This window comes from Myotis nattereri (genome assembly GCF_964212035.1).
Source record: "Myotis nattereri genome assembly, chromosome: 5".
Taxonomy (NCBI): Eukaryota; Metazoa; Chordata; class Mammalia; order Chiroptera; family Vespertilionidae; genus Myotis; species Myotis nattereri.
This window is the reverse complement of record NC_138080.1, coordinates 76,800,897-76,825,913: the sequence shown is the minus strand read 5'-3', so window position 1 is coordinate 76,825,913 and position 25,017 is coordinate 76,800,897. Positions and strand designations below refer to the sequence as shown.

Here is a 25,017-nt window from a genome sequence, read left to right as displayed (position 1 = left end):
ATGTAGTGTGTGGAGTGATTGAAGTAAGAATGACACCTCAGCCTTCTCAGGGCTTAACCCCTCCATCCACACACACCATGGGGACTGTTAGAAGCCAGTTCTTTCAGACTTAAGCTGGTGATTATAGTTAACTAGTGGCCTGGTGCACGAAATTCGTGCATGGGAGAGGGGGTGTTCCCTAGCTCAGCCTGCACCCTCTCCAATCTGGGACCCCTCGAAGGGTGTCCTATTGCCGGTTTACAGGGATCGGGCCTAAACTAGCAGTCGGACATCCCTCTTGCAATCCGGGACTGCTGGCTCCTAACTGCTCACCTGCCTGCCTGCCTGCCTGCCTGCCTGCCTGATTGCCCCAACCCACTCTGCCTGCCGGCCTGCTCGCCCCCAACTGCCCCCCCCCCGCCAGCCTGATCACCCCAATTGCCCCCCCCTTACTGGCCTGCTCGCCCCCATCTTCCCTCCTCATTGGCCTGCTCACCCCCAACGGCCCCCCTGCTGGCCTGCTCACTCCAAACTGCCCCCCCTGCTGTCCTGATCACCTCCAACTGACCCCCACTGATGGCCTGCTTGCCCCCAACTGGCCCCCCTGCTGGTCTGCTTACCCCCAACGGCCCTGCCGCCCACCAGCCTGATCACCCACAACTGCCCTCCCCTCTTGGCCTCTAACCGCCTCTACCTCGGCCCCGCCACCATGGCTTTGTCCAGAAGAATGTCCGGAAGGTCTCCTGGAAGGTCTCCCAGTCTAATTAGCATATTACCCTTTTATTAGTATAGATGAGTGGAGATGAGTGATCCCTAGCTTGTACCCCACAGTCCAGCAATTGCCTTGTCCCTCCTGAGTGGAGGGTTTGAAAGAGGGTAGGGTTGATTCAAAAAGTATGGAGCTAAACCAGTCACCTTTGACAGACATTGCTGGTCCCTTCTTAGCAGTGCTTTATTACTGAGTCCTACTGCAGAGGTTTCTCAACTTGTCTTGGGCTTGGAGACTTGTTTAAAAGACAGAAAAATCTACCCCCTGGGGAGTTGATTCATTAGATCAAGAGTTGACCCAGGAATTTGCATTTTTCTTGACCTGAAGTCAATTTATTTTTTGAAGAAAAGAATTTTTGACCTATGTAATACATTCATATGGATTTACATTCAAAATGTAGAAAAGCGTATAAAGTGAAAAATCACCTCAACTCCTGCTCCCTCGTCACCTAGTTCCCCTCCCCTGAGGCAAACAATTTCTTGTGTATTTTTCCTGAAATAATCTATGCATATAATAGTACGTATGAGTAAATGAGATCTGAATGTTAAAAGCAAGCATCTTTTTTTTTTTTGCTTTGAAAAAGTTCCTTTATTCATAAAAATAAAGCAGTTAGTAGCATGCAAAATACACACAGGATGTCCCAAAAATTGTTTACACACTTTGAATCATTATAAAGTCAGTGTTTATTAACATATAGTTCATTTTCAAAATGTAAAAGAATCTATGGAAATGAATACTTGTTTTGTCAATGTCTGTTTTCAAACTGATGACTGTTCTGGTCCAGGCACTGCTGATAACTCGAAGCAATGGAATCACAAGCATCAAGAATTATTTTGTTTGGTATTTGTGTGTCCTCAATTCATCGACTGTTGCTGGGTTTTGTACCAGAAACTTTATCTTTTATGTATCTCTATAAAAAAAGTCTAGTGGCACTTTAGGATAAATTTTCTTTGTTCAAAGCTTAGTCTAGCTTCACCCATTATTTCATTTCTTTTTTTTTAATATATTTTTTATTTATTTCAGAGAGGAAAGGAGAGGTAGAGAGAGATAGAAATATCAATGATGAGAGGGAATCTTTGATTGGCTGCATCCTGCACGTTGTCCCAAGCCCACAACCCAGGGATATGCCCTTGACCAGAATCGAACCTGGGACCCTTCGGTTTGCAGGCTAACGCTCTATCCACTGAGCCAATCTTGCTAGGGCTTCACCCATTATTTCAAATCAGTTAAACCTGAAAAGGAGTGTAAATTAAGTGAGTTATCAGCTGTTCAAGTGTGTGTAAATTTTGGGGGGGACACTTTATATTTGCTATGATGATCTCATATCACTATATATTATTTGTTATTTTACTTATTTCAATGGAATTACTTTTTAAGTTAATTTAAATTAATATTTACACAATTCTGTGAGAAAGAAAACACTATATAAATGGTAATTGCTGCAATTCAGTGTTCTCAGTATTTGTAACACTACATTAAGGCCAAATAAAAATACAGTAGGTTCTCGTGTTACGTCGGAGATCTGTTCCTACGGCGTGCTGTAATGTGATTTTTTCTGTAAGCCGGAACCCACCTACATAAGCACCTACGTCACTCACATGGAGCACATACACAGAAGAAGTAAAACAGTTAAAAAATTTTAAAAGAAAGATAACAATTCCTGATCTTTATTTGTAAATAAATAATAAAAAACATAAAGCACATATATACATACGTCAAAATGATGGAATTTTTTTTAATATAAATAACTAGAGGCCTGGTGCATGAAAATTTATGCACTGGAGGGGGTGTCCCTCAGCCTGACCTGCCCCCTCTCACAGTCCGGGAGCCCTCAGGGGCGGGAGGCGACACCCCCATCACACCTCTGCTGCTTGGCCAGCCCTGGTTACCTGCACCTCAGGCTGGCCCTGGGCGGCTGCGGGGGATGAGGGGACTGGGGGAGTCTAGCCTTGCCGTGTGCCTGCTGCCCCAGTGGGGCTGAGGGGACTGGGTGCAGCCATCTTTGAGGGCATGGCAGTCAATTAGCATATTCCCTCTTTATTAGGTAGGATGGGAGATGGCAATGTAACCAGGAAACGACGTATGTCAAGTCTGATGTAACCCCCCGAGGACTGTCTGTAAATCATTTTTTTTTCCCCTGTAAATAATTTTTTTCCCCCCTGTAAATCATTTTTTAAGAACCTGAAAACAAGCATCTCTCGGTGATTCTAATATTGGGGGTCCTCAGACAAATTTGGAAAATCATACACTAACTGTTCTAGCCGGTTTGGCTCAGTGGCTAGAGTGTCTGTGGACTACCAGGGTCCCAGGTTTGATTCCAGTCAAGGCACATGCCTGGGTTGTGTGCAGGAGGGGGGCATGCAGGAGGCAGCCGATGGATGATTCTCCCTCATCACTGATGTTTCTACCTCTCCTTCTCCTTTCCTCTCTGAAATTAATAAAAATGTATTTAAAAAAACAAAAAAGAAAACCATACACCTACTTTATGCCAGGCCTTGTGCTGGGTGCTTGGGCTAGATGTGTGACATGGCACTGCCCAGTCCTGCTTAGGATACTCAACTGAGTTTACAAGGTGCCACTGTATGCCAGGGGCAAACAGGGCGAAGGGGCTCCAGGGGGCCTTGCCTCGGAGACCTGTGGCTCAGTTGTTGAGGGCAGGGCTGTGTTATGGAAAAAAGCAAGAGCTGTAGGTGCTTTCATCTTCCTTCATCAGCTGTGGCACCTGGCGGACACTGGATACCACTGCTGGTAGACAAAACCCGGTAACTCAAGACGCTGCCTGGCCTCCCTGCCCAGCCCGGCCCGTCAGGACTGTAGGCCTCTGATTTCTTCAGAGGGCCCTGAGTGGAAGAGCCTTTTGTCTCCCTGGCGTCGGGAACACATCATGTGCCTGCCGGTTAGGTGAGCCTGGCGCCCTAGTCTCCTCGGGAGGGTGGCAATGTTCCCAAAGCTGAGCAGGGTAGAGCCAGGTAAAGTCCTTGACGGGGTGGGGAGGGGAGGAGAAGGGATTTTCAGACCAATCCTTTCTTTCTAGGGCTGGCTTCATCCTATGGACCCTATCACAGACTTCAGGGAGCACCCATTAAGAGTTCCGTCCAGGCCAGCCGTGGGCAAACTACAGCCCGCGGGCCGGATCCGGCTGGTTTGAAATGAACTAAAAAAAAAAGACCGTACCCTTTTATGTAATGATGTTTACTTTGAATTTATATTAGTTCACACAAACACTCCATCCATGCTTTTGTTCCGGCCCTCCGGTCCAGTTTAAGAACCCATTGTGGCCCTCGAGTCAAAAAGTTTGCCCACCCCTGGTCCAGGCCCTAACCGGTTTGGCTCAGTGGATAGAGCGTGGGCCTGCGGACTGAAAGGTCCCAGGTTTGATTCCAGACAAGGGCATGTACCTTGGTTGCAGGCACATCTCCAGTACGGGGTGTGCAGGAGGCAGCTGGTCGATGTTTCTCTCTCATGGATGTTACTAACTCTCTATCCCTCTCCCTTCCTCTCTGTAAAAAATCAATAAAATATATTTTATAAAAAAAAGAGTTCCGTCCAGGCTGGACCCTGGCTGGCTGGCCCGCTGGTTCACTGCGAATCCCCAGTGCTGTGCCCGGGCCTACACAGGGGCTCAGCATTCCTTCCTGAATGAATGGGGACCCATTGCCAGGGGGAGGCCTCTTCTCTAGGCCGGGGGTTTCCTTAAAACAGTGGTTATCTTGGGCCCGGAAGTCTCTGCAGAAGTCGATGTTAGTAAAAGATTAAGAGCACCAAACTGGCTTTGCCACGGAACCGTTCAGAACCCGTTCCCTCACACTGAAAGGAGAAAAGGGTAATGATATTTCACCTCAAGAGGTATTGCGGACTGTGAGCTAACTCATGTCAGGCTCAGTGGAGGGCACGGAGACCCTGAACAGAAGCTCAGCGGTGACTGCAGGGCCCCATCTGCCTTCTTCCTCGAGCCCCAGCTTTCCCGGCCCCAAACGAGAGCCGCTGCCCGTCCCAGACACTAGCAGCTTCTAGGCTTTTCGGGACCGGGGTCATCAATTCGGCTGGGGGCAGCCCCTGCCTGAAAGACCCTTGCAGGTGGCAGAGTGCACCGGCCTTTCCCCGGGGCCTCTGAGAACAGCGAATGCCGCGTCCGAGGGTGGGAATAAGAATCAAGGCCCGCCCCGTCGCGCCCTCCGTCTTTACGCCCGGCCCCGCCCCTCAGGCGTCCTGGGGCCACCCTGCCGTCCCCCACCTGCCGTCAGGCGAACTCGGCGGCCAGCCCCGCCGCTCTGTGACGTCACGGGCCCTGGGGTCCTCGACCGCCGCTCCTATAAAGACCGACGCCGAGCCGCGCTGTTGCTGTAAGTGGCCTTGTTCTCCACCTTTTTCCTTTTGGTTCTGCTGACGCTGCCCGGCTCCCGTCAGCCTCCGGCCCGCTCTCTCCTTGAGACCGAGCACCGTGAGTAGCCGCCGACAGAGCCGGAAGGGGCGGTGGCGCCGCGGATCGCGAGCTGGTGGCCGCACCGCTGCGGCTTCGGCTTGCCAGAGGCGGGAGGCACCGGGGCCTGGTCTGCCTTCGGGCCCGGTGCAGCCCGTCTCAGACCCTGTTCTCCGGGAGGTGCCGGCGGCCTCCGTTCTCCCGCTCTGCCCCTCCATTCGGCGAGGCCTCTTTTGGTCGTGCGTCGTCACGACGCCCCTTGGGCGCCCGGGCGGGCGGGAGAAGGTGCGAGCCGAGCCCGAAATTGGGCCTTGGGTGCTCGGGGCCAGCGTCAGCCGGCGCGGAGCTCGGCTGCAAGGCCCAGGCGGCGGCCGGCGCCTCCCTTGGTGCTGAGACTGCCGGCCTCGGGGACCCGGGGCGGGGAAGGCCGCGGGGTCTGAGTGGCGGCCCCGCTGTGGGGAGCGCGGGCGTCTGTCCGTGTTGTGGTGGTGGGAGAGGGAGCGTGGCGGTGCTAGTCCGAGGGCTTCTTTAAAGCGCTCGTCCTTTCCCTCCCGTCTCTGGCGTCGCTAGTAACCGGGTCTCCGCCCGCTGAGGTGGGGCCGAATCTTTGCAGATAGCTGCCCGTTCCTCTTGAATATTCCTTTTATTTTGCCACAGTCTAGAGTTGGTGACACAACGGTTGTAATAGCAGGTACCATAGTCAACAGGGTGTGACTTTTAGGAACCCTAACTCTAAAACTGAAGGTGTCTGGCTTTTAAAAAGTGACCCTGATTTGGTTCACTTTTTTTTGTTTGTTTTGTTTTTGCTTTAGATCATTTTTTTAATGGAGACTTCGGGTTTGGGTTTTTGGGTCATGAATTTTTTCTTTCTTTCTTTCTTTCTTTTTTTTTTTTAGTCAGAACGTCACAATAGAATTATTTGTGTCGTGGAGCAATGCATTACTCCACTCTGCCCCCGGAAAAGAGGTGTCACTTAAAACAGTTTTCTTCCCTTCATGATGTTGATAGAATTCACATCATGCTAGCCATGCAGAGTGATTTAATTTCCAGCTACAGGAGCCTAAATAAATGAAGTAACGGTCTTGAAAGCATGTCAAATCAAAATTTCATCCATTATTAAAAATTGTTGCACCAAATTCCAGTTGTATAACACTAAAAAAAGTTCTCTTTAAATATTAAGTTTAGGATTACAGTGTGCATCAAATTACAGATTAGCCGATTGACTCCCTGCTATTTAATAAGACTTCAACTCCCTTAAGAGTAACCTAATATATTAATTTGACTATGACTAAGCAGATCTTGTTATTTATTGAGAGTTATTTGAAAAAAAAGTGCAATGATAGTCTTCCTTAAAAATAATTTTATCAACTGCATTGCCAGGCTTGTGATTCTGTAATGCTTATTCCAGTACTATAGAACATAAAAAGAACGTAGAATATTTTGTAATTAAAAACTGGACTTAGGTTAAAATATTTCTTTTGGAGATTTCTTCGTCGTCGTCTTTTTTTTTTGCCTTGTCACAGGGCAGGTCCTCTGCCCTGGGCCCTCTGAATTATAGCAAGCACGAAGCAACATGGAGAAGCAGACATATTTGTAAACTGAAAAGCGAAATTCAATTCTGTACAACCATGGGTCAGTGAGAGGATATTTCAGTGCCTGGTTTTAAAACATACCTTTACCTTTTTGCTTCCTTTCCCTAATAGCTTGTCTGTCTGGGGGATGGAGATAATTGTCTGGGAAAAGCTGAATGAACATTTTAACTGATTTAATGGGACTTAAGTCTTTAAACCTAAAATGAATGAATGTTTTAAATGCCAAATTATCCACGTTCACGTTAATAGTGACATCACAGGATTAAGACTCTCAGAAGCCTTTAAAATTTATACTTGAGCCCCAGCCAGTTTGGCTGAGTGGATAGAGGTGTCGGCCCATGGACTAAAGCAGTGGTTCTCAACCTTCCTAATGCCGCGACCCTTTAATACAGTTCCTCATGTTGTGGTGACCCCCAACCATAAAATTATTTTCGTTGCTACTTCATAACTGTAATTTTGCTACTGTTATGAATCGTAATGTAAATATCTGATATGTAGGATGTATTTTCATTGTTACAAATTGAACATAATTAAAGCATAGTAATTAATCACAAAAACAATATGTACTTATATATTCAATATGTGTTTTCCGATGGTCTTAGGCGACCCCTGTGAAAGGGTCGCTCGACCCCCAAAGGGGTCGCGACCCACAGGTTGAGAACCACTGGACTAAAGTGTCCCGAGTGCGATTCTGGTTGCAGGCTCATCCCGTGTGGGAGGCTACCAATGGATGTGTGTCTCACATCAGTGTTTCCCTCTCCTTGTCTCTCCCCCTCCATTCTCTCTAAAAATCAATGGAAAAATATCCTCTAGTGAGGATTAACAAAAAATAAAACAAACAAAATAAAAGGATCATAAAATCTGTACTTGAAATTTGAAGAGGTCTTGAATTAATCTTTATGGGCAGGTATTGCTACCTTTCTCTCTTCCCCCACCCTCTTCTCCAGAAGAATGCGAAGATGGTAAGAAATTGCTGGCTTAGAATTTTTAATTTTAAACAATTTTTTTTTGCCAGAATTCAAGTCCTTTGAAGTTAATTGCTCGATTACCTTTCATGTAAGAGGTGTCTTTTTCCTAATGACTCAATCTTAGTTAATAAATACATTTTTGAAAAGAGTAGTAGGTTATTACTATGAGGATTTTGGCAGAAGATCTCAAACTTGGACACCTGGACAGTCAGTAATGAAAGATAAAAAGGACGCTGTGCAATTTGTTTCTTATTTGGCATAGGGAATTAGATTGACATCTGTTTATCCTTATCTCTTTATTCTGTTATATGATCTTGTATTGCTCCAAACATAAATAAGTATGTCATGATCAACTTTGGATTTGAACTTATTTTTCATTGGTAAGTTTCACTAGAGGAAAATTACTATCTTATTTGGTAGCTTTATTTATTTTGGACTGCCCTCCCTCAGGTTTGCAGGTAGTTAACTGTGACAGTTAACTTCAAATGCAGTAGTCAGTATTGAGTGAAAGCAGAAAGGCAGACAAAAAAAGTAAGTCCCATTTTAGAAATATTTTGCATCAAAAGTATGGAATGTAACTTTAAATTTAAACCAGCAATGAGTTCAGTAGGGAAGGCCTTAAGAGCTTCTGTTTCTAGGAATTATACTTTGAAAGAATTTTTTAGAAACACTTGTATGTTAGCCCGTGAATAACCACTCACAGTGTTTTACAGGGCTATATACTAAAGGTTTTTAGGATTTTATAGTTATAGAGGGCTTTTAACAGAGTAATCCCACCCCCCATAAACCAACAAAAAACCTTGATTTTACTTTTAAAAAATCAGTAGTGTATGGAAATAATATCTTGTAAATTTCAGATTCAATATAATGCCTTTTTTTTTTTAGATGCCTTCAATTAAATTGCAGAGTTCTGATGGAGAGATATTTGAAGTTGATGTTGAAATTGCCAAACAATCTGTGACTATCAAGACCATGTTAGAAGGTAACTTATTTTAAAAGCCTGGGTCAGGGGGAAAAAATAAATAGTTTGAGATAACCTGTGAACATTGAATTTATACAAGTAATCTGTCAAAGTTCTCAAGAATATGAAGGGGTTAAGTTTACCTTTTTTAAATTTAAAGTATTAACTGCATTTTTTTGATACAGGTCATCTCTTCTGCATTGTCTGAAATAATGAGATTTTTTTCCCCCCTATTAAATAGATAAGATCAATTTTCAGTTTCGAGTAAATTTAGATTCACAATTTCTAATGACAAAAATTAAAGCCTTTGGAAAAGAGATCCTTTCTATAAGGTAGTTAAATAGAGCACCTGGTTTCAACAGGAGTAAACTGAGTAGATTGTAAACCGAGTAGATGTGTGTTTGTTTTTTTTTAACCAAGTTTTCCCTTTTGTCTAGTTTGTCATTCCTCTGAAACTACTGCAAAGTGTATGTGCAGCACAACAAAGAAGTAAGACAGAAAAACCGGTTCTGAAACATTTTTGAAATTTTTTACTAGTTAATGTGGATCTCTTCTTAGTATTACCAGTGGGCTGGTGGACATAAATATAAAATGGAGACATACAAATCAGTCTCTAGAATTGGTGGGGAGGGGAAAATTTACTAGTAATAAGAGTGTTCTTCAATAATTAGACCATTTCTTAATTTTTCAAATATCAAATGCTTTTATATAGGGAAGATATGTAGCTTACAGATATTTAAGTGAGTTATGTGCCAAGCACTAGCTATATTCTGGTGAAAAGAAGGTAAGTGAGAAATAGTTTTTGCTCTTGAAGGATTTTTAAACCAGGAAGGGAGACAGACACGAAAGAAGTCAAACTGCCACATGGTATATATAATTAGTGCATTAATAAAATTGTGTGCCAAAAGGTGCTGTGGGAACATCTTGGCTGATGCTATTCTTCAGGCTTGTGGAGAGACCGCATTTTGTAGTCTTAGGTGATATTTCAAATCTAGTAGAATTAGGATGTTTTGGAAGATTGTTCTGCAGTAGAGAGGATGTGTTAAAGAAAAGTAAAATCATGGTTTTTAGTTGCGTTTTTGGGGTCGGATGAAATTGTGATACTGTAGTTGGTAGAGCTGAAGAATGGGCTTGAGAGGAATGGAAGTATCTATGGCAGTAAATGAAATTGGGGCAGGAATGTAGCAGTCAGGAGTGGAGAATCAGTGAAGTAGTATTTGTGAAAGCCAAGGTAAGAGGGAGGCATTTTGAGGTGAACAGACTGATTGTTGGATTCATATACTGTTGACTGATCACTTAGGATTTTACGATTAATAAGCTAGAGGATTTCTAACAACAGCAGATAATAGGTGTGGTAAAGGCGGAAGCTGAATTGCAGAGGGTGTGTCTTCTCTTTTCTCAGTGTGTGACTTCTGTTGGCTGATAAAAACAACATATAATTCTTTTTGGTCATTGATACCAATCATGTGGTTCTTACATTCCTGTATTCTAGTAACTTACATACATAGATAATTTCTGTTAAGTTGTTAAACCCTTGGTATATCCTACGGTCACTATTCATCAAGTATGAAAAAATCCAAGTGTCCCTAAAGGCAGGTGAGTAAGGCTTTATCTAGAAGATGTAGAAACTGATATCACAATTGTTGCGTGAATACTTGATTTAGCAATGAAAGTGTTCTTTATTTCATCTTAGTTGGTGCCTGGCACATTAATCTGTTTTGTACTACTTCAAAGAAGCATTTGCCAATGTAAGAACATAGGGCTCCTTGAAGGTTTTCCACACCAACTTTGCCCACTGAATCAAGTGGCATGATAGCAACAGTTAAATGATTCATTTCCTCCATGGCATTTGACTTTGTCTTAAATACCGATGGTTTATCTAGAAGTTGAGCCTCTTGAGGACTTGAGTCTATTGAATTCAGCAACTTACTGCTTTCCTGGTTTTGCATCTGCAATATCTCTAATATGGGTTTTTTTGTGACTTAGAAAACATAAATATAAACTTATAATCACAGGACAATCAGAAGTGAAAATCTTGGTTTTGTACATGTGGATTGACTGATTTGTTCAGGTACAGGGTATGGTATCAGGATACAGATGCCTCTCAGAAGTTCTTAAAACTAAATAGCTTTAAGGAATGACTGTTGCTACTTGTGCATTCAGTCTAAATGCAAAAAAGCCCCAGCAAATCTTTAGTTTAAATGTTAAAGAAGTAATCCTTTGCAACCATTTTTATTTTTTTATTTAGTATTTACCAGAGGATAGGTTTTTATTGATTTGAGAGAGAGAGAGAAAGAGAGAGAGAGACATCGATGTGTGAGAGAAAGGTCGTTTGTTTGCCTCCCCTACGCTACCTGACCTGGGATTGAACCTGAAACCTGCTTATGTGCCCTGTTCGAGAATTGAACCTATGACCCTTTGGTGCTTGGGACAACACTCCAACCAACTGAGCCACACTAGCCAAGGCTAAGGCCCTTATTTTTTTCAATTTTTTCGTATATTTTTATTGATTTCAGAGAGGAAGGGAAAGGGAGAAAGAGAAACATCAATAATGAGAGAGAGTCATTGAATGGCCCTCCTGCACATCCCCTACTGGGGATCAAGCCTGCAACCTGGGCATGTGCCCTCGACTGGAATCGAACCTGGGACCATTCAGTCAGCACAGTCAGCAAGATGACACTCGCCACTGAGCCAAAACAGCCAGGGCTAAGGCCCTTATTTTTAATGTGACTTAAGCCTTATTCTAAATAACATTGGGATTTAAGCAAGATGGTCTTTTGTATTATGTTTTCTCTAAATCTTAATTCCTCAAACACAAGTATTTCACATAGTAAAACTTTTTTCTCTTCTTTCTGATTAAAAAATATTTTCTACTAGTTCAGGAAAAGGGTAAGTGGCTTGATCCAAATTGGGATATTATTATTTTTATTTAAAAATATGTTTTTATTGATTTTAGAGAGGAAGGGAGAGAGAAATATCAGTGAGATAGAAACATGGATTGGCTGCCTACTGCATGCCCTCTACTGGAGATCAGCCCACAACCCAGGCATGTGCTTTGGCCCAGAGTCAACCAGCAACCTCTTGATGTATGGGACAGTGCTCAACCAACTGAGCCATACAAGCTAGGACAGGATAGTATCATATTTTAGTTTTACTCTGAGCAGAGATGGGATCAGGAAAAGACATTGGTGGGAAGGAGGAGAGGGGAGATGAGTAACCCTAACATATACAGGAAAATAAGATACTTTTTGAAACTACGTGTTGTCAAGTGCATCATCTTGTTTCATTTCTCATCTAAACCTATTGACAGCATGTGACAGTTGGTCATTCTTTTCTACATTTGGTTTCCTGGATACTTTTTTTTTTTTTGGTTTCCTGGATACTTTACTTACTAGTACTGTACCTCTGTCACAGCCTTCTGTCTCCTTGTTTTTAAAGCCTGAAGTTCCCCAAGGTGTACTTAATCATTGGGCCTCTTCATTATATTTATACTGATTTATTATTCTCTTGGTCTTCTCATCTAGTCTCATCCTATATAATAAAAGGCTAATATGCAAATTGACGAAACGGTGGAACAACCAGTCGCTATGACGCACACTGATCACCAGGGGGCAGACGCTCAATGCAGCAGCTGCTCCCTGGTGGTCAGTGTGCTCCCACGGGGGGAGTGCCACTCAGCCAGAAGCCCTGAGCTAGGCCTACGGTTGGCAAGCTCAGCAGTAGTGGTGGGAGCCTCTCCCGCCTCTATAGCAGAGCTAAGGATGTCTGACTGCTGACTTAGGCCCGCTCCCCCGAGGACATCCCCTGAGGGCTTCCGGACTGCGAGAGGGCACAGGCCGGGCTGAGGGACCCCAGCCATATGCATATTGGGGGCAACTAGGCTGGCAGGGAGGGCCGTTAGGGGCAGCCAGGCAGGCAGGGGAGCAGTTAGGGTCATTAGGCAGGCAGGTGAGTGGTTAGGAGCCAGTGGTCCTGGATTGCCAGAGGGATGTCTGACTGAGGGATTGGGCCTAAACCGGCAGTCGGACATCCCCCGAGGGGTCCCAGATTGGAGCAGGTGCAGGCTGGGCTGAAGGACTCTCCCCCCGCCCCGTATGAATTTCATGCACTAGGCCTCTAGTAGTGTTGTAAACCATCTAAACACCAATTCCCAAACTTACCTACAGTTCTGATCTCTTGATTTTTAGACTTGCATATTTAACCACCTTGTCTACCCTTAGGTATCTGATTTAAATCTATTGTATCTAATTTCTATCTCATACTTAAGAAAGTAGAGTCCTTGATTTTCTGCCCTCCAAAATCACAGTTCTCGGACAGCCTTCTCCATATGAATTAATGGCAATTCCATCTAGTTCATCATGTCTTAAACCTTGTCTTCTCTGACTCCTTTCACATTCTACTTCCTATCTGTTGGCAAGTCCTATTGCCCCTACCTTCAAAATGCATACAGAATTAGACCATTTCTTAATTTTTTCATGGCTGTAAATCTTTAAGCTATCATCTTGTGCCTGGATTATTGCTAGCCCCATAATTGGTTTCCCTCTGCTCTCTATCATCTTTAACCAATACAGTAGCCAAAAATGCAGAAGGCCCTATTACTGTCAGGCCCCCTGTTATTAATCTTTTCTGTTCCTTTCACCCTTGCCCATCCTGCTCTAGCAACACTTGGTTCTCTAGTGTTTTTAGAGCATGCCAGACACTCCCGTCAGAAGGCCTTCCCATTTGCCATTTCCTCTGCTTAGGTGTTCCCTCCTCTAAAATTATGCTGAAACGTCATGTCTTCATCTCCTTGAGACATCCTGATCTCTAAAATTGCAACAATTCCTCCCATTCTGTATTCATTGCTGACTCTTTCTTTTTTTAAATATATTTTATTGATTTTTTACAGAGAGGAAGGGAGAGGGACAGAGAGTTAGAAACATCAACGAGAGAGAAACATCGATCAGCTGCCTCCTGCACACTTCCCACTGGGGATGTGCCCGCAACCAAGGTACTTGCCCTTGACCGGAATCGAACTTGGGACCCTTGAGTCCGCAGGCCGATGCTCTATCCACTGAGCCAAACTGGTCAGGGCTCATTGCTGACTCTTAACTGCCTGGGACAGCACCTGGATATATCAGGGACTAAATTGTTTGATTCAACATGGGTCATGTCAGTATAACTGATACTGTGCTACACCGATATAGTACTGTAGTAACTTTTGGTCTCTAATCTTGGTATGTGCTAACTATTAACTGACTTTTCTTTAGCACCTTTTTTTAGTTGTGTAGATACCTAAGGACAAATCCATTTGGTTTGAAAATATTATATAGAATCTTTAAAGACAAATCTATTTTATTTTATTTTATTTTATTTTTTATTAATTAAATCTTTATCGTTCAGATTATTACATTTGTTCCTCTTTTTTCCCCCCATAACTCCCCTCCACCCAGTTCCCACCCCACCCTCCTCCCTCACTCCCCATCCACTGTCCTCAAAAGACAAATCTACTTATATAAAAACCATGGGTGGGGTTCATCACATACAGACGGAAGGAAGTCAGTCCTACAGGGGTTGTCTTGGCAACGGCTGCGCCCTCCCCCGAGCTGTTTCCCGGAGCTGCTTCCTGTAAGGGCAGAGTTTGAGGCAGGAACCCACCCTGGGATCGTGGAGGCAGATCTTTCTCAATGTGCCTCGTGCCAGCATGGCAAGGGGTGAACCTGAGTGGGGCAGCTGAAAGGCTTAGAAAAGACAGACAAGAGGATGAAAGCCGGGTCTCGCTTTTCTGAGAGACAGCGACCACGCCCACAGCCATGCCTTTAGTTAATAGCAGATGCTACCAGGCAAAGTAAGGGCGTGACCAAGATGTTTACAAACATTCCCCTGGGTTTCAATCCTACTCAACTACATGCACCTGAACTCTAACAAGCCCACATCACTCAGGCACACGGGGCCACGTGTTCCGACCATAGGTTCAAGCTTACAAATACAGCTGTTGGCTATAATTGTGCTGGGAGGGCCCTGCCCTCCAAGCTGGGAGTTGCACGTGACAATGAGAGGACTGTGCCCTCTCATCAGTCCAAGGCTTGAATCTGTCCAGAACACTGTAGCGGCTCCCCACAATAAAGTTTTAATTCTGTTTCTTTGTTACTAATGTTGTGGCCCCACCTCATAACAAAGAAACAAAGGAAAATTTCCCCATCGAATTTCTGAATAGTATTACTCCTTCGGGAATGCCATGTCATAAATTAAAATTGAAAGTGGGTGTAATCATCATGCTATTGAGAAATATCAATAGTAAATGGGGTCTTTGTAATGGTACCAGATTTATTATCAAAAGATTACGACCTAACATTATTGAAGCTGAAGTATTAACAGGATCTGCAGAGGGAGAGGCTGTTCTGATTCCAAGAATTAATTTGTCCCCCTCTGACACTGGCCTCCCATTTAAATTGATTTGACGATGGTTTCCCTTAATGCCAGCATGTGTGATGACTATTAATAAATCACAAGGACAAACTCTAGACAGAGTAGGCATGTTCCTACCTGAACCCGTTTTTGCACATGGTCACTTATATGTTGCTTTCTCTCGAGTTTGAAGAGCATGTGATGTTACAGTTAAAGTTCTAAGTACTTCATCACAAGGGAAATTAGTCAAGCACTCCGAAAGTGTTTTCACTCTTAATGTGGTGTACAGGGAGATATTAGAATAATTTTAATCACTTTATCAGTCATTGTTTGCATCACAGTTTTTATATCATGTTTTTGTTTTCATATGTTTTTGTCATTTTTATATCATGTCTCTGTTGTTATATCCTTTTGTTACTGTTTATTAATAAATCTATATATTATTTTCATATACATTTTACTAATTTCCTTTCATCTCTCACATTTCTATAGAGAAAGGGCAAATAGCAATGTTAAAATATCTCTGCTAATTAATTCCTTTTTTAAAAAAATATTTATTGATTTTTTACAGAGAGGAAGGGAGAGGGATAGAGAGTTAGAAACATCGATGAGAGAGAAACATTGATCAGCTGCCTCCTGCACACTCCCCACTGGGGATGTGCCCACAACCAAGGTACATGCCCTTGACCGGAATCGAACTGGGACCCTTGAGTCCGCAGGCCGATGCTCTATCCACTGAGCCAAACCGGTTAGGGCAATTAATTCCCTTTTAATGTGCACGAATTTCGTGCACCGGGCTACTAGTCTTTAAAAATAGGATTTTTATGTTCAGTTTTGTCTTTGGAGTTTACTAGCCACTTTGAGAATTGGAAAGGTAGGCCTTTTTTTTTTTTTTTTTTAAATATATTTTATTGATTTTTCACAGAGAGGAAGGGAGAGAGATAGTTAGAAGCATCGATGGGAGAGAAACATCGATCAGCTGCCTCCCGCACACTCCCTACTGGGGATGTGCCCACAACCAAGGTACATGCCCTTGACTGGAATCGAACCTGCGACCCTTGAGTCCGCAGGCCGATGCTCTATCCACTGAGCCAAACCGGTCAGGGCGGAAAGGTAGGCCTTTTAATCAGAGAAACTTACAGATTCAAAATTATAGGTAATATGCACACGATGAGTAACACTAAAGGTTATACCCTGAAACTGAGTCTCTCAATGATATATTTTTAACAGTTCCTTATTTTAAATATAAATATTTTAAATATAAATATATATTCCCTTTTTTATTCAGATAACATGTATTTTATTTTTAAAAACTTTAATCTTGAAATTATACCAGTAGGTATGGAGCTGCCTGCCTTGTTTTTGTCAGTGACTGCGTGATATGTTGTGTATGTTGTGTGAGATTCTGTTACATGTGATACCTGTCATTGTTTTATTTTTTTAAATGCAGTCCAGTTAAAGAGTTTAGTATAAAGAATGAGGATAAGAGTTTAGTTTGTGTGTTTTTTCTAAATGGTTGCCCAGCCATCTCAGTCACATTTATTAAATAATTTTCTTCCTATTTAAGAAATCTTTTGATATAATATTACTATATTTGTCCACTCACAACTTCATATAGTTTTGGGTGGTTCATGGACTTTTTTTTTTTTTTTGGTTCATGTACTTTTTATTAGGAACCACCAGTTTTAAATGCTGTTAAAAGAACTATTCTTAGTAAAGTACTTTTTATACTCTTTCAGACATGTCATGCTAGTCACTTGTTTGAGAAATAGCCTAGTTTCGTATAAATGTTATAATGGAGTTAGAATAATGGCAAATCTCTTCTGGTTTTGTTAGATTTGGGAATGGATGATGAAGGCGATGATGACCCAGTTCCTCTACCAAATGTTAATGCAGCAATATTAAAAAAGGTAAATTAGCAAGCTATATACTTGTATGTGATTTTTTTTTCTTCATTAATAGTATCCTGGTGATCTTTCTATATTGTTAAAGAAATAGCTTCCTTTTAAAAAAATTTAGAACTCTTTGTAGTATCATTGACTAAGTATTTGTTGTAGTTTATTTAACCTGGCCCTGTGAGTTTGAATTGTCTAGTCTTTTCATTAACACATTTAAATTACTTAAATATGACTATATGTGACTAGCAGAAAGGAAAATTCTTGTGTTGTTTGTCCACTGAATGGGTGCCTCAAAGGGAACTTGAGAATAAGAGATGTACTTTTGTTATCTCAGTTGATCACCTTACCTTGTGTCTAAGCATAAACGACTCTCCACATTGAATAGGGTTTTAGTGTTTCAGGTCACATGGCTCCTTAACAGAACCAGCTATTTAAATTGAATTCTTATCTAAAAAAAAAACAACAGCAACTAGTTTCCACATTGGGGGGAAAACTGGCTAGACTTAGAGGAAAATGGCTAGAGAAAAATATATTTTAAAAAAAGATTATTTAAACCTTAAGTATACTGAATAATCACATGATCCAAAACCTAAAAATATATGATAAAAATCTGCCTCTCATCTGACCAGAAACCTCCATAAATAATAATAAACATTACTTTCTTTTATTTCCTTTCAAGAGTTTTTTTTAATGCCTATATAAGCAAGTACTGATTGCTCCTTTTTAAAATATATATATATTTTTATTGATTTCAGAGATGAAGGGAGAGGGAAAGAGAGATAGAAACATTAGTGATGAGAGAAAATCACTAATCAGCTGCCTCTTGCACACCCCACACTGGGGATCGAGCCTACAACCCAGGCATGTGCCCTGACCAGGAATTGAACCTGAGACCCTTCAGTCTGCAGGCTGATGCTCTATCCACTGAGCCAAACCAGCTGGGCCTATGTGCTCCTTTTCTTACAAGACTGGAATACTTCTTAAAAAGCTATTGTTTATTTCATTAAATCCCCTTATTCTTGGCTTTTCCTTCTTGAAATAGCTCTTTACTTTTTTTGCATCCTGGCAGTAAAATTTCTTGCTCTGCCACTTTTTCCTCAGCATTTCCCCCAATATTAAATACTGTGGAAAAATTTTAATCATACAGAAAACACCCATTTGCCCGCCACTTAGATTCTACAGCTTAATACTTTAGTGTTGGTTTTGGCCTTTACAATCGTACTTCTAGTCTAGCTGATCAGCTTCCTGAAAATTTAATTATAATGTGTTCATTCCCCTAATAAGGGAGCATGTGGGCTTTTCCTGTTTTGTTATTACATTGAGTAGTCTTGTGTATGTGTCGGTATTTAGAATTGCTTGGTGATAATGTATGTACATATTCAGTCTCACTAGGTAGTGCTAAATTACTTTTCAAAGGGGTTATTCCAATTTATACTCTCCTGTAGAAGAGGTTGTTACCCTTACACTATTTTTGCTAATAATTTGTATCAAAATCTTAATATGCCCTAGCCAGTTTGGCTTAGTGGATAGAGTGTTGGCCTGCGGACTGAAGGTCCTGGGTTCGATTCCTGGTCAAAAGCAGGCACCTTGGTTGCAGGCTTGATCCCTGGCCCTAGATGGGTTGCATGCAGGAGGCAATCAATTGATGTGTCTCTCTCACATTGCTATTTAAAAAATATATATATTTTTTAGCAATATAAACTAGTTGCATCTGACCAGAGTGTTAATTTTGCATCTAGTGAGGCTGAGTATTTCTTCTTGTTTTACTAATCAGATTTATGAATTGCCTGTTTGTTTTTAGCTTATTTCTTTGTAGTGATATTTAAAATTTTATATTCTGTAGGGTAATCCATTGCTAGTTGTATGTATTTTCCATTCCTTTTCCTGTGTGACTTTATCTTTTTGCACAAGAGCTTTTTAATGTGGTCAAGTATAGTCTGCAGGTTTAGCTGATATCTAAGATCTTCCACCCTCTAGAATTGTGAAGATTCCTCAAGCTCCATATTTGCTTTTCGAGCTTGGCTACTAACTATTATTCAAGTCAACTTCTAGCTCGTTCTTTGCTCATTATAGGAATAACCTTGCCCCAGCAGTGGAATGAATACCTTGTGATAAAATGCCACAGAGGAATGAACTATTGCTCTGTTGTAGGTCATTCAGTGGTGCACCCACCACAAGGATGACCCTCCTCCTCCTGAGGATGATGAGAACAAAGAAAAGCGAACAGATGATATTCCTGTTTGGGACCAAGAATTCCTCAAAGTTGACCAAGGAACACTATTTGAACTAATTCTGGTAAGTTTGTTTGTTTGTTTTTAATTTCTTTATTGGTTAAGGTATTACAAATGTGTCCTCATTTCCCATTAACCCCCAACCTCCCCGCCCCCCTGTTCGTTTGTTTTTTAATAAGGGAAGATTTATTTAGAAAGTTACAGAGGCAATGGAATGACCCTTGGAGCTTAGGAGAAAGAGGGAGAGAGATAATGTGCCTTGAGAGATGAAAGAGGGAGGAGAGGCATAGGGGTACACTGGAAAAAGAGAGTGCACTAGAGAAAGAAGGGGATGGGCGAAGGTGTGGTGTGCTCCATAGAGAGCTGCTATTCTGGTATATTTTTAAGGAACACTGTAAGACACTCTAGTTCAGAGCCTTTAGACTTCTTAGAGAGTTTAATTTATTAAATTAATTGATACTGAATTTAAAAAAATATATATTGATTTTTTATAGAGAGGAAGGGAGAGGGATAGAGAGTCAGAAACATTGATGAGAAACATCGATCAGCTGCCTCCTGCACACCCCCCACTGGGGATGTGCCCGCAACCAAGGTACATGCCCTTGACCGGAATCAAACCTGGGACTTTTCAGTCCGCAGGCCGACGCTCTATCCACTGAGCCAAACCGGTTACGGCTGAAACTGAATTTTAACACTCTGAATTCAAATCCACATATCAATAATCACATTAAATGTAAATAGTCTAAACACCACAATTAAAGGGTAGAGAGATTATCACATTGGATTAAAAAAAGCAAGACTCAGCTATGCTGCCTACAAAAAACTCCCTTTAAATATAAAGACACAGTAGATTTAAGGGGGGGGGCTATATATTATACTAATATTAATCAAAAGAAAATTGGAGTGACTATATTAAGTAGATTTCAGGGCAAAGAATATTACCAGGATTAAAAAGAGCCATTACATAATGATAACAGAATCAGTTCATTATTAAGAGGGCAGAGCAGTTCTAAATATTTATCTGCCTAAATGCAAAACTTCCGAAAATTTAAACAAAAACCAATAGAATTCAAAGATTAATAGACAGACAAATCTACAATCATAGAGATTTCAAGGCCTCTCTATAAATAATTGATAAAACAAGTAGAGAAATCAGTAAGGATATAGAAGACTTATGTAACACTGTTGATCAACTTGTCCTAATTGACATTTACAGAACATTACATCCAGTGACAGCAGAATACATATTCTGTGTATATTCAAATAAATGCTATCAAGGTTAGATATGTTCTGGGCCATAAAATAAGTCTCAAGTTTGAAAGAATTCAAGGTATTTTCTGATCACAGTGGAATTAAATTAGGAATCAGTAACAGAAAGCGATCTGGAAAATTTGCAGATATTTGAAAACTGAAAAACAAATTTCCCATGAGTCAAAGAAGAAATCAAAAGAAAAATTATAAAGTATTTTGAATTGGATGGAAATAAAGCAGAATACATGAAAATCTGTGAGATGCCACAGAGGAATGAACTTTTGTTTTTGTGGTAGGTCATTCAGTGGAACACCCACCACAAGGATGACCCTCCTCCTCCTGAGGGTCATGAGAGGGGAATTGATAGCACTAAACACTGATATTGGAAAAGAAGAAAAATCTCAAATTAGTGATTTAATTTTTACCAAAAGAAACTAGTGAAAGATGAAATTAACCCAAAGGGAATGTTAAAGAGCAGAAATCAATAGAAAGTGAGAAAATGAGAGAAAATCAAAGAAACCAAAAGCTGATTATTTCAGAAGATCAATAAAATGTAATGCTGTAACTGCTTATGTTTGAATTCTTTAAATGTCAAGATTTGACCTGTGGTGCTTGTGCACTTGCGTTGTGCACGCACACACGCACACACACACACCCCCAGTATGGCAATTCTTTAACATTTGAGGTGTAGTGTATATAGTTTACTTAAGGCAGCAGGAGGACTCGTTATTATAGAGGTATACAATGAAGGGTATGAACAAGTATCTTTCACAAAAGTTGTCTGATTTACTCTTCTCCATTTAATTTCTTAAAAGTAGCATTTTAAGCTTAATTAGATATGAATTATCAACTGCTAACTTTGTATTTAGTTTAAACCATCAAATATACTTTAATGAAAACAACAATCACTTCACAGGCTGCAAACTATTTAGACATCAAAGGTTTGCTTGATGTTACATGCAAGACTGTTGCCAATATGATCAAGGGGAAAACCCCTGAAGAGATTCGCAAGACCTTCAATATAAAAAATGACTTTACTGAAGAAGAGGAAGCCCAGGTATGTAGCCAATAGTTTGTTCTTGATCACATGCTTTTTAAAAGAGAATAAAATCCATAACATAATCAGGAAAAGAAAGTGCCTGTATCAAAGAATGTTGACTATTTGGGGTGTAAGAGGTAGATACTTTCTATGTCCTTAAACATTACAGGTACCTTCTGTGTCCTAAAATGAGTCTAAACACTTGAACGATACTGCTTTTTTATAAACATAAGAACAATATACTTTTCAGCCAGAGGTGCTCTTTGGTACTTATTCCTTAGTAGTTACTAGTTTTGGCATCTGGGACCTTACATATAAGACATAAGTGACTTCAGAAAAGCAGGATGGTTGGATGCTAGGATACTTTAGAGCAACTTCGTGAACAGGGAAGAAATTAGTGAATAGATTAGAATGATTTTGTTTACACAGCTACAAACTGGAATAATGTAAATGAACTATTTGAATTTGCTCTGTTAGCTCTAGTGACTGAATCTATAATTGCCCTCTGCCTTTGCTTTTTTAAAAATATGTGTGTGTATTTTTAAAAAAGATACCTTTTTTTTTCTGTTCATTGTGCTTTTATTAGATTGTGTAGTCTATTGTTAGTTGTTGTTTTTTAAGTTGTTTTTTTTTTTTTAATCTTACTGTTCAATATTCTCAGCCAGAAGAGCAGGGTGTTGATGGCTATCTCTGTGTATGCAGTGTGTTTCTTAGTTTACTATATTCTATAAGTAAAAATGTGTTTAACTTACAATCATTTGCATTTTGCCCCTACATGTTATTTTGTCAAATGCTTTCTTCAGTTTAACTTAAATGATTTATGAAGTATGGCTTTGATCACAGCCCTTAGAAAAGAAATATGAGCCATGCTATGGCCCATGTCTCTTACAAATAGAAATGACTTCTGGATGGGCAATGTGGCATTTTCTTGGTTCAGATATCTATTATGCTTCAGAACACATTGTCTTACTCAATTTTGAACAGTCATATTTCTTCTGGATAATAAATGCATTTAAAATATTTTATACCAATCCTATTTTCTTGAAGACAAGCTTTCTTAATTTAGACTTTCATCTTTTCTCACATTATTAATGCTATATCTTATTTGATTGCTTTTCTCTGACTACCTTCATCTGTGCAGATGCCTTACTGATAATGAACTTGACTTCCTGGAACTCTGGCTAGATGTTCTGTCAAATCTGCACAACTTGTCTCTTGACTCCTTTCATCCATTTCCTTTTGCAAATCTGTCTTGCAAATGAGAGATAATAATATCCTGGAGAAGTTCCAGTCAGCATCATCTTCTAAGAACCATGTACTCTTTTAAACCTAAGGTTCTGTATGTGAGAGAGTATCATAAAACCTACTCAAAACATGATCTTTTTATCTAAGAGCTCCTGGTTCAAATCTGTTGCTATCAAAATCGGATTCTCTCTTGTAATGTCTCTTTAATAGCATTTTGAGCAAATTGAATGCCACTTCCTGATTATGTCTTCCCTGGTGAATTTCTTTGTAAGTACCTAGGCAGGTCATTCTTTCAGAGTGTACACATTATTCGACCTGACTTTTCTCAATCCTTTTCACTAAGAAATAAAATAAAACAAAACACTTTGCTTTCAACAAACAAAAAATGCAAAATCAACCCTACATCTCTCTGGTCAGAGTTAGTTATACTCATGACTTCAGTAATGGGGTCTCTTGACTGAAATCTTGCATTTACTTCATATCTTGTTTTGAAGGGCGAGCTAATCCATTCAGGTAATGCCATAAAAAGCATGCATCAAATCCACAATTGCAGTAAGACTTGGTTTTTATAAACAATGTCAAGAAGCTAGATCCTAAGAATAGTTGGAAATTATTTTATCCCAGCATTATATCCCAGCATATAATAATAATATATATTACTGATTTCAGAGAGAAAGGGGGGGGAGGGGGGGAGAGAGAGAGAGAGAGAGAGAGAGAGAGAGAGAGAGAAGAAGAAGAAGAAGAAGAAGAAGAAGAAGAAGAAGAAGAAGAAGAAGAAGAAGAAGAAGAGGAAGAAGAGGAAGGAGAGAGAGAAAGAGAAAGAAATATCAATGTTGAGAGAGAATCATTGATTGGCTGCCTTCTACATGCCCCCTACCGGGAATTGAGCCTGCAACCCGGGCATGTGCCCCCAGCTGGAATCGAACCGTGGACCCTTTAGTCCGCAGGCCGATGCTCTATCCACTGAGCAAAACAGGCTACGGATTTTTAATGTGTTTTTATTGATTTTTAGCAAGAGGGGAAGGGAGAGGGCAAGAGAGATAAAAACATCAGTGATGAGAGAAAGTCATTGATTGGCTGCCTTCTGCTGGGGATGGAGCCTGCCACCTGGGCATGTGTCCTGACAGGGAATTGAACCAGTGAACTCTTGGTTCCTGGGTCAATGCTTAACTGTTGAACCACACTGGCTGGGCATGCCTTTGCTTTTTTGATAATTTCAGCAGGGCAAAATAACCTAGGGGAGGAAAAGAAGGGTGACTAGGAAGTTTACTATTAACCTGGTGTTTTTCCAGTTTTCCATCTGTTTCTTTATGATCAACCTCGGAGGTTATTAATGAATTACTAAGTATTAATCTTAGGAAAGACTACTTAAGGTACTTTATTATATCCATCTCTTTTTCTAGGTACGCAAAGAGAACCAGTGGTGTGAAGAGAAGTAAAAAGTTGTGCCTGACACTGTAACACTGTAAGGATTGTTCCAAATACTAGTTGCACTGCTCTGTTTATAATTGTTAATATTAGGCAAACAGTAGACAAATGCAGCAGCAAATCAATTGTATTAGCAGAATATTGTCTTCATTGCATGTGTAGTTTGGGTACAGATTCCAAACCTGTGGCTGAGTTTCTTCCAGTATGATCAAAATATCTTTTCTTTGCTCTGAATAAAACTGAATTGTGGGTTCTCTATAGAAAGTGGCATTTTGGGCTTTCCCTCTTTTTGCAAAGCGATTTCTGCCTAGTTTATTGTCCAGTTAACTTTAGTTTAGTGACTTTTCAAAAGTTGGCATTGTAAATAAAACAACTTGCAAAAGTTTTCTGAAAGCATTAACAATGTATTATCTTCATTCATGAGTTGGGAGCTGGAAAAGTCTACTTGAGGTAAATGTTCTGAGTGGGGTTATTAGGATGTCTTTCAGCTTCCTGGAGTCAAGGAGTACCACTGGTATTGATTAGCCCATATGTAGTAGGGCTTCCTTAATTGAATCTGAAGACTTGTTTTTGCATTTTTAATCTTATGTTGGTTAGAGACTCAGTTACTACTCAGTTTGTGATTTTGGGGGAAATATAACTATGCAGTTGTTAGCTTTTCAGTTAAAAAAGACAGCCCTTGTGGTATGTCATCTTTTCATAATCAGTGATCCCATATGGGCAAAACTATTTACACTACTTGCATGTAAAAAACAAAAAAATTTAACCTTTAACATTAAAATGTGTGGCAAAACCCAGAAAGCATCCAGCATGAATGCAAGATACTTTCAATAAAAAGTAAGTTACATA

General features: G+C 40.8%; 1 protein-coding gene and 1 pseudogene across 4 annotated transcripts in view; one reads left to right on the top strand and one right to left on the bottom strand.

Annotated features, from left to right (window-relative positions):
• LOC308520281 (small ribosomal subunit protein uS5-like) overlaps positions 1–5,386 on the bottom strand; it is a 23,500-nt pseudogene extending 18,114 nt beyond the window's left edge. The window contains exon 1 of the transcript in view: positions 4,983–5,386. The product of the transcript in view is annotated as a small ribosomal subunit protein uS5-like (transcript). The remainder of the gene's footprint in view (positions 1–4,982) is intronic.
• On the top strand, positions 4,960–25,017 carry SKP1 (S-phase kinase associated protein 1). Of its 3 annotated transcripts, none has more exons than XM_081092139.1 (6): positions 4,960–5,091; positions 8,614–8,710; positions 16,913–16,986; positions 19,126–19,269; positions 21,373–21,513; positions 24,144–25,017. In XM_081092139.1, the coding sequence occupies exons 2-6, from the start codon at positions 8,614–8,616 to the stop codon at positions 24,177–24,179; spliced, it is 492 nt and encodes a 163-aa protein (XP_080948265.1). In that variant the 5' UTR covers positions 4,960–5,091; the 3' UTR covers positions 24,180–25,017. The 3 variants fall into 3 exon arrangements, with proteins under 3 accessions (XP_080948265.1, XP_080948264.1, XP_080948266.1); XM_081092138.1 differs by having other exon boundaries at positions 5,070–5,189; XM_081092140.1 differs by having other exon boundaries at positions 5,089–5,453.

What these genes read in the sequence shown, in the direction of transcription:
- SKP1 (XM_081092139.1), top strand. Translation starts at nt 8,614, where the DNA reads ATGCCTTCAATTAAATTGCAGAGTTCTGATGGAGAGATATTTGAAGTT. An exon ending in ATGCAGCAATATTAAAAAAG is followed by an intron (nt 16,987 to 19,125) that starts GTAAATTAGCAA and finishes GCTCTGTTGTAG; the next exon opens with GTCATTCAGTGGTGCACCCA. An exon ending in CACTATTTGAACTAATTCTG is followed by an intron (nt 19,270 to 21,372) that starts GTAAGTTTGTTT and finishes ATCACTTCACAG; the next exon opens with GCTGCAAACTATTTAGACAT.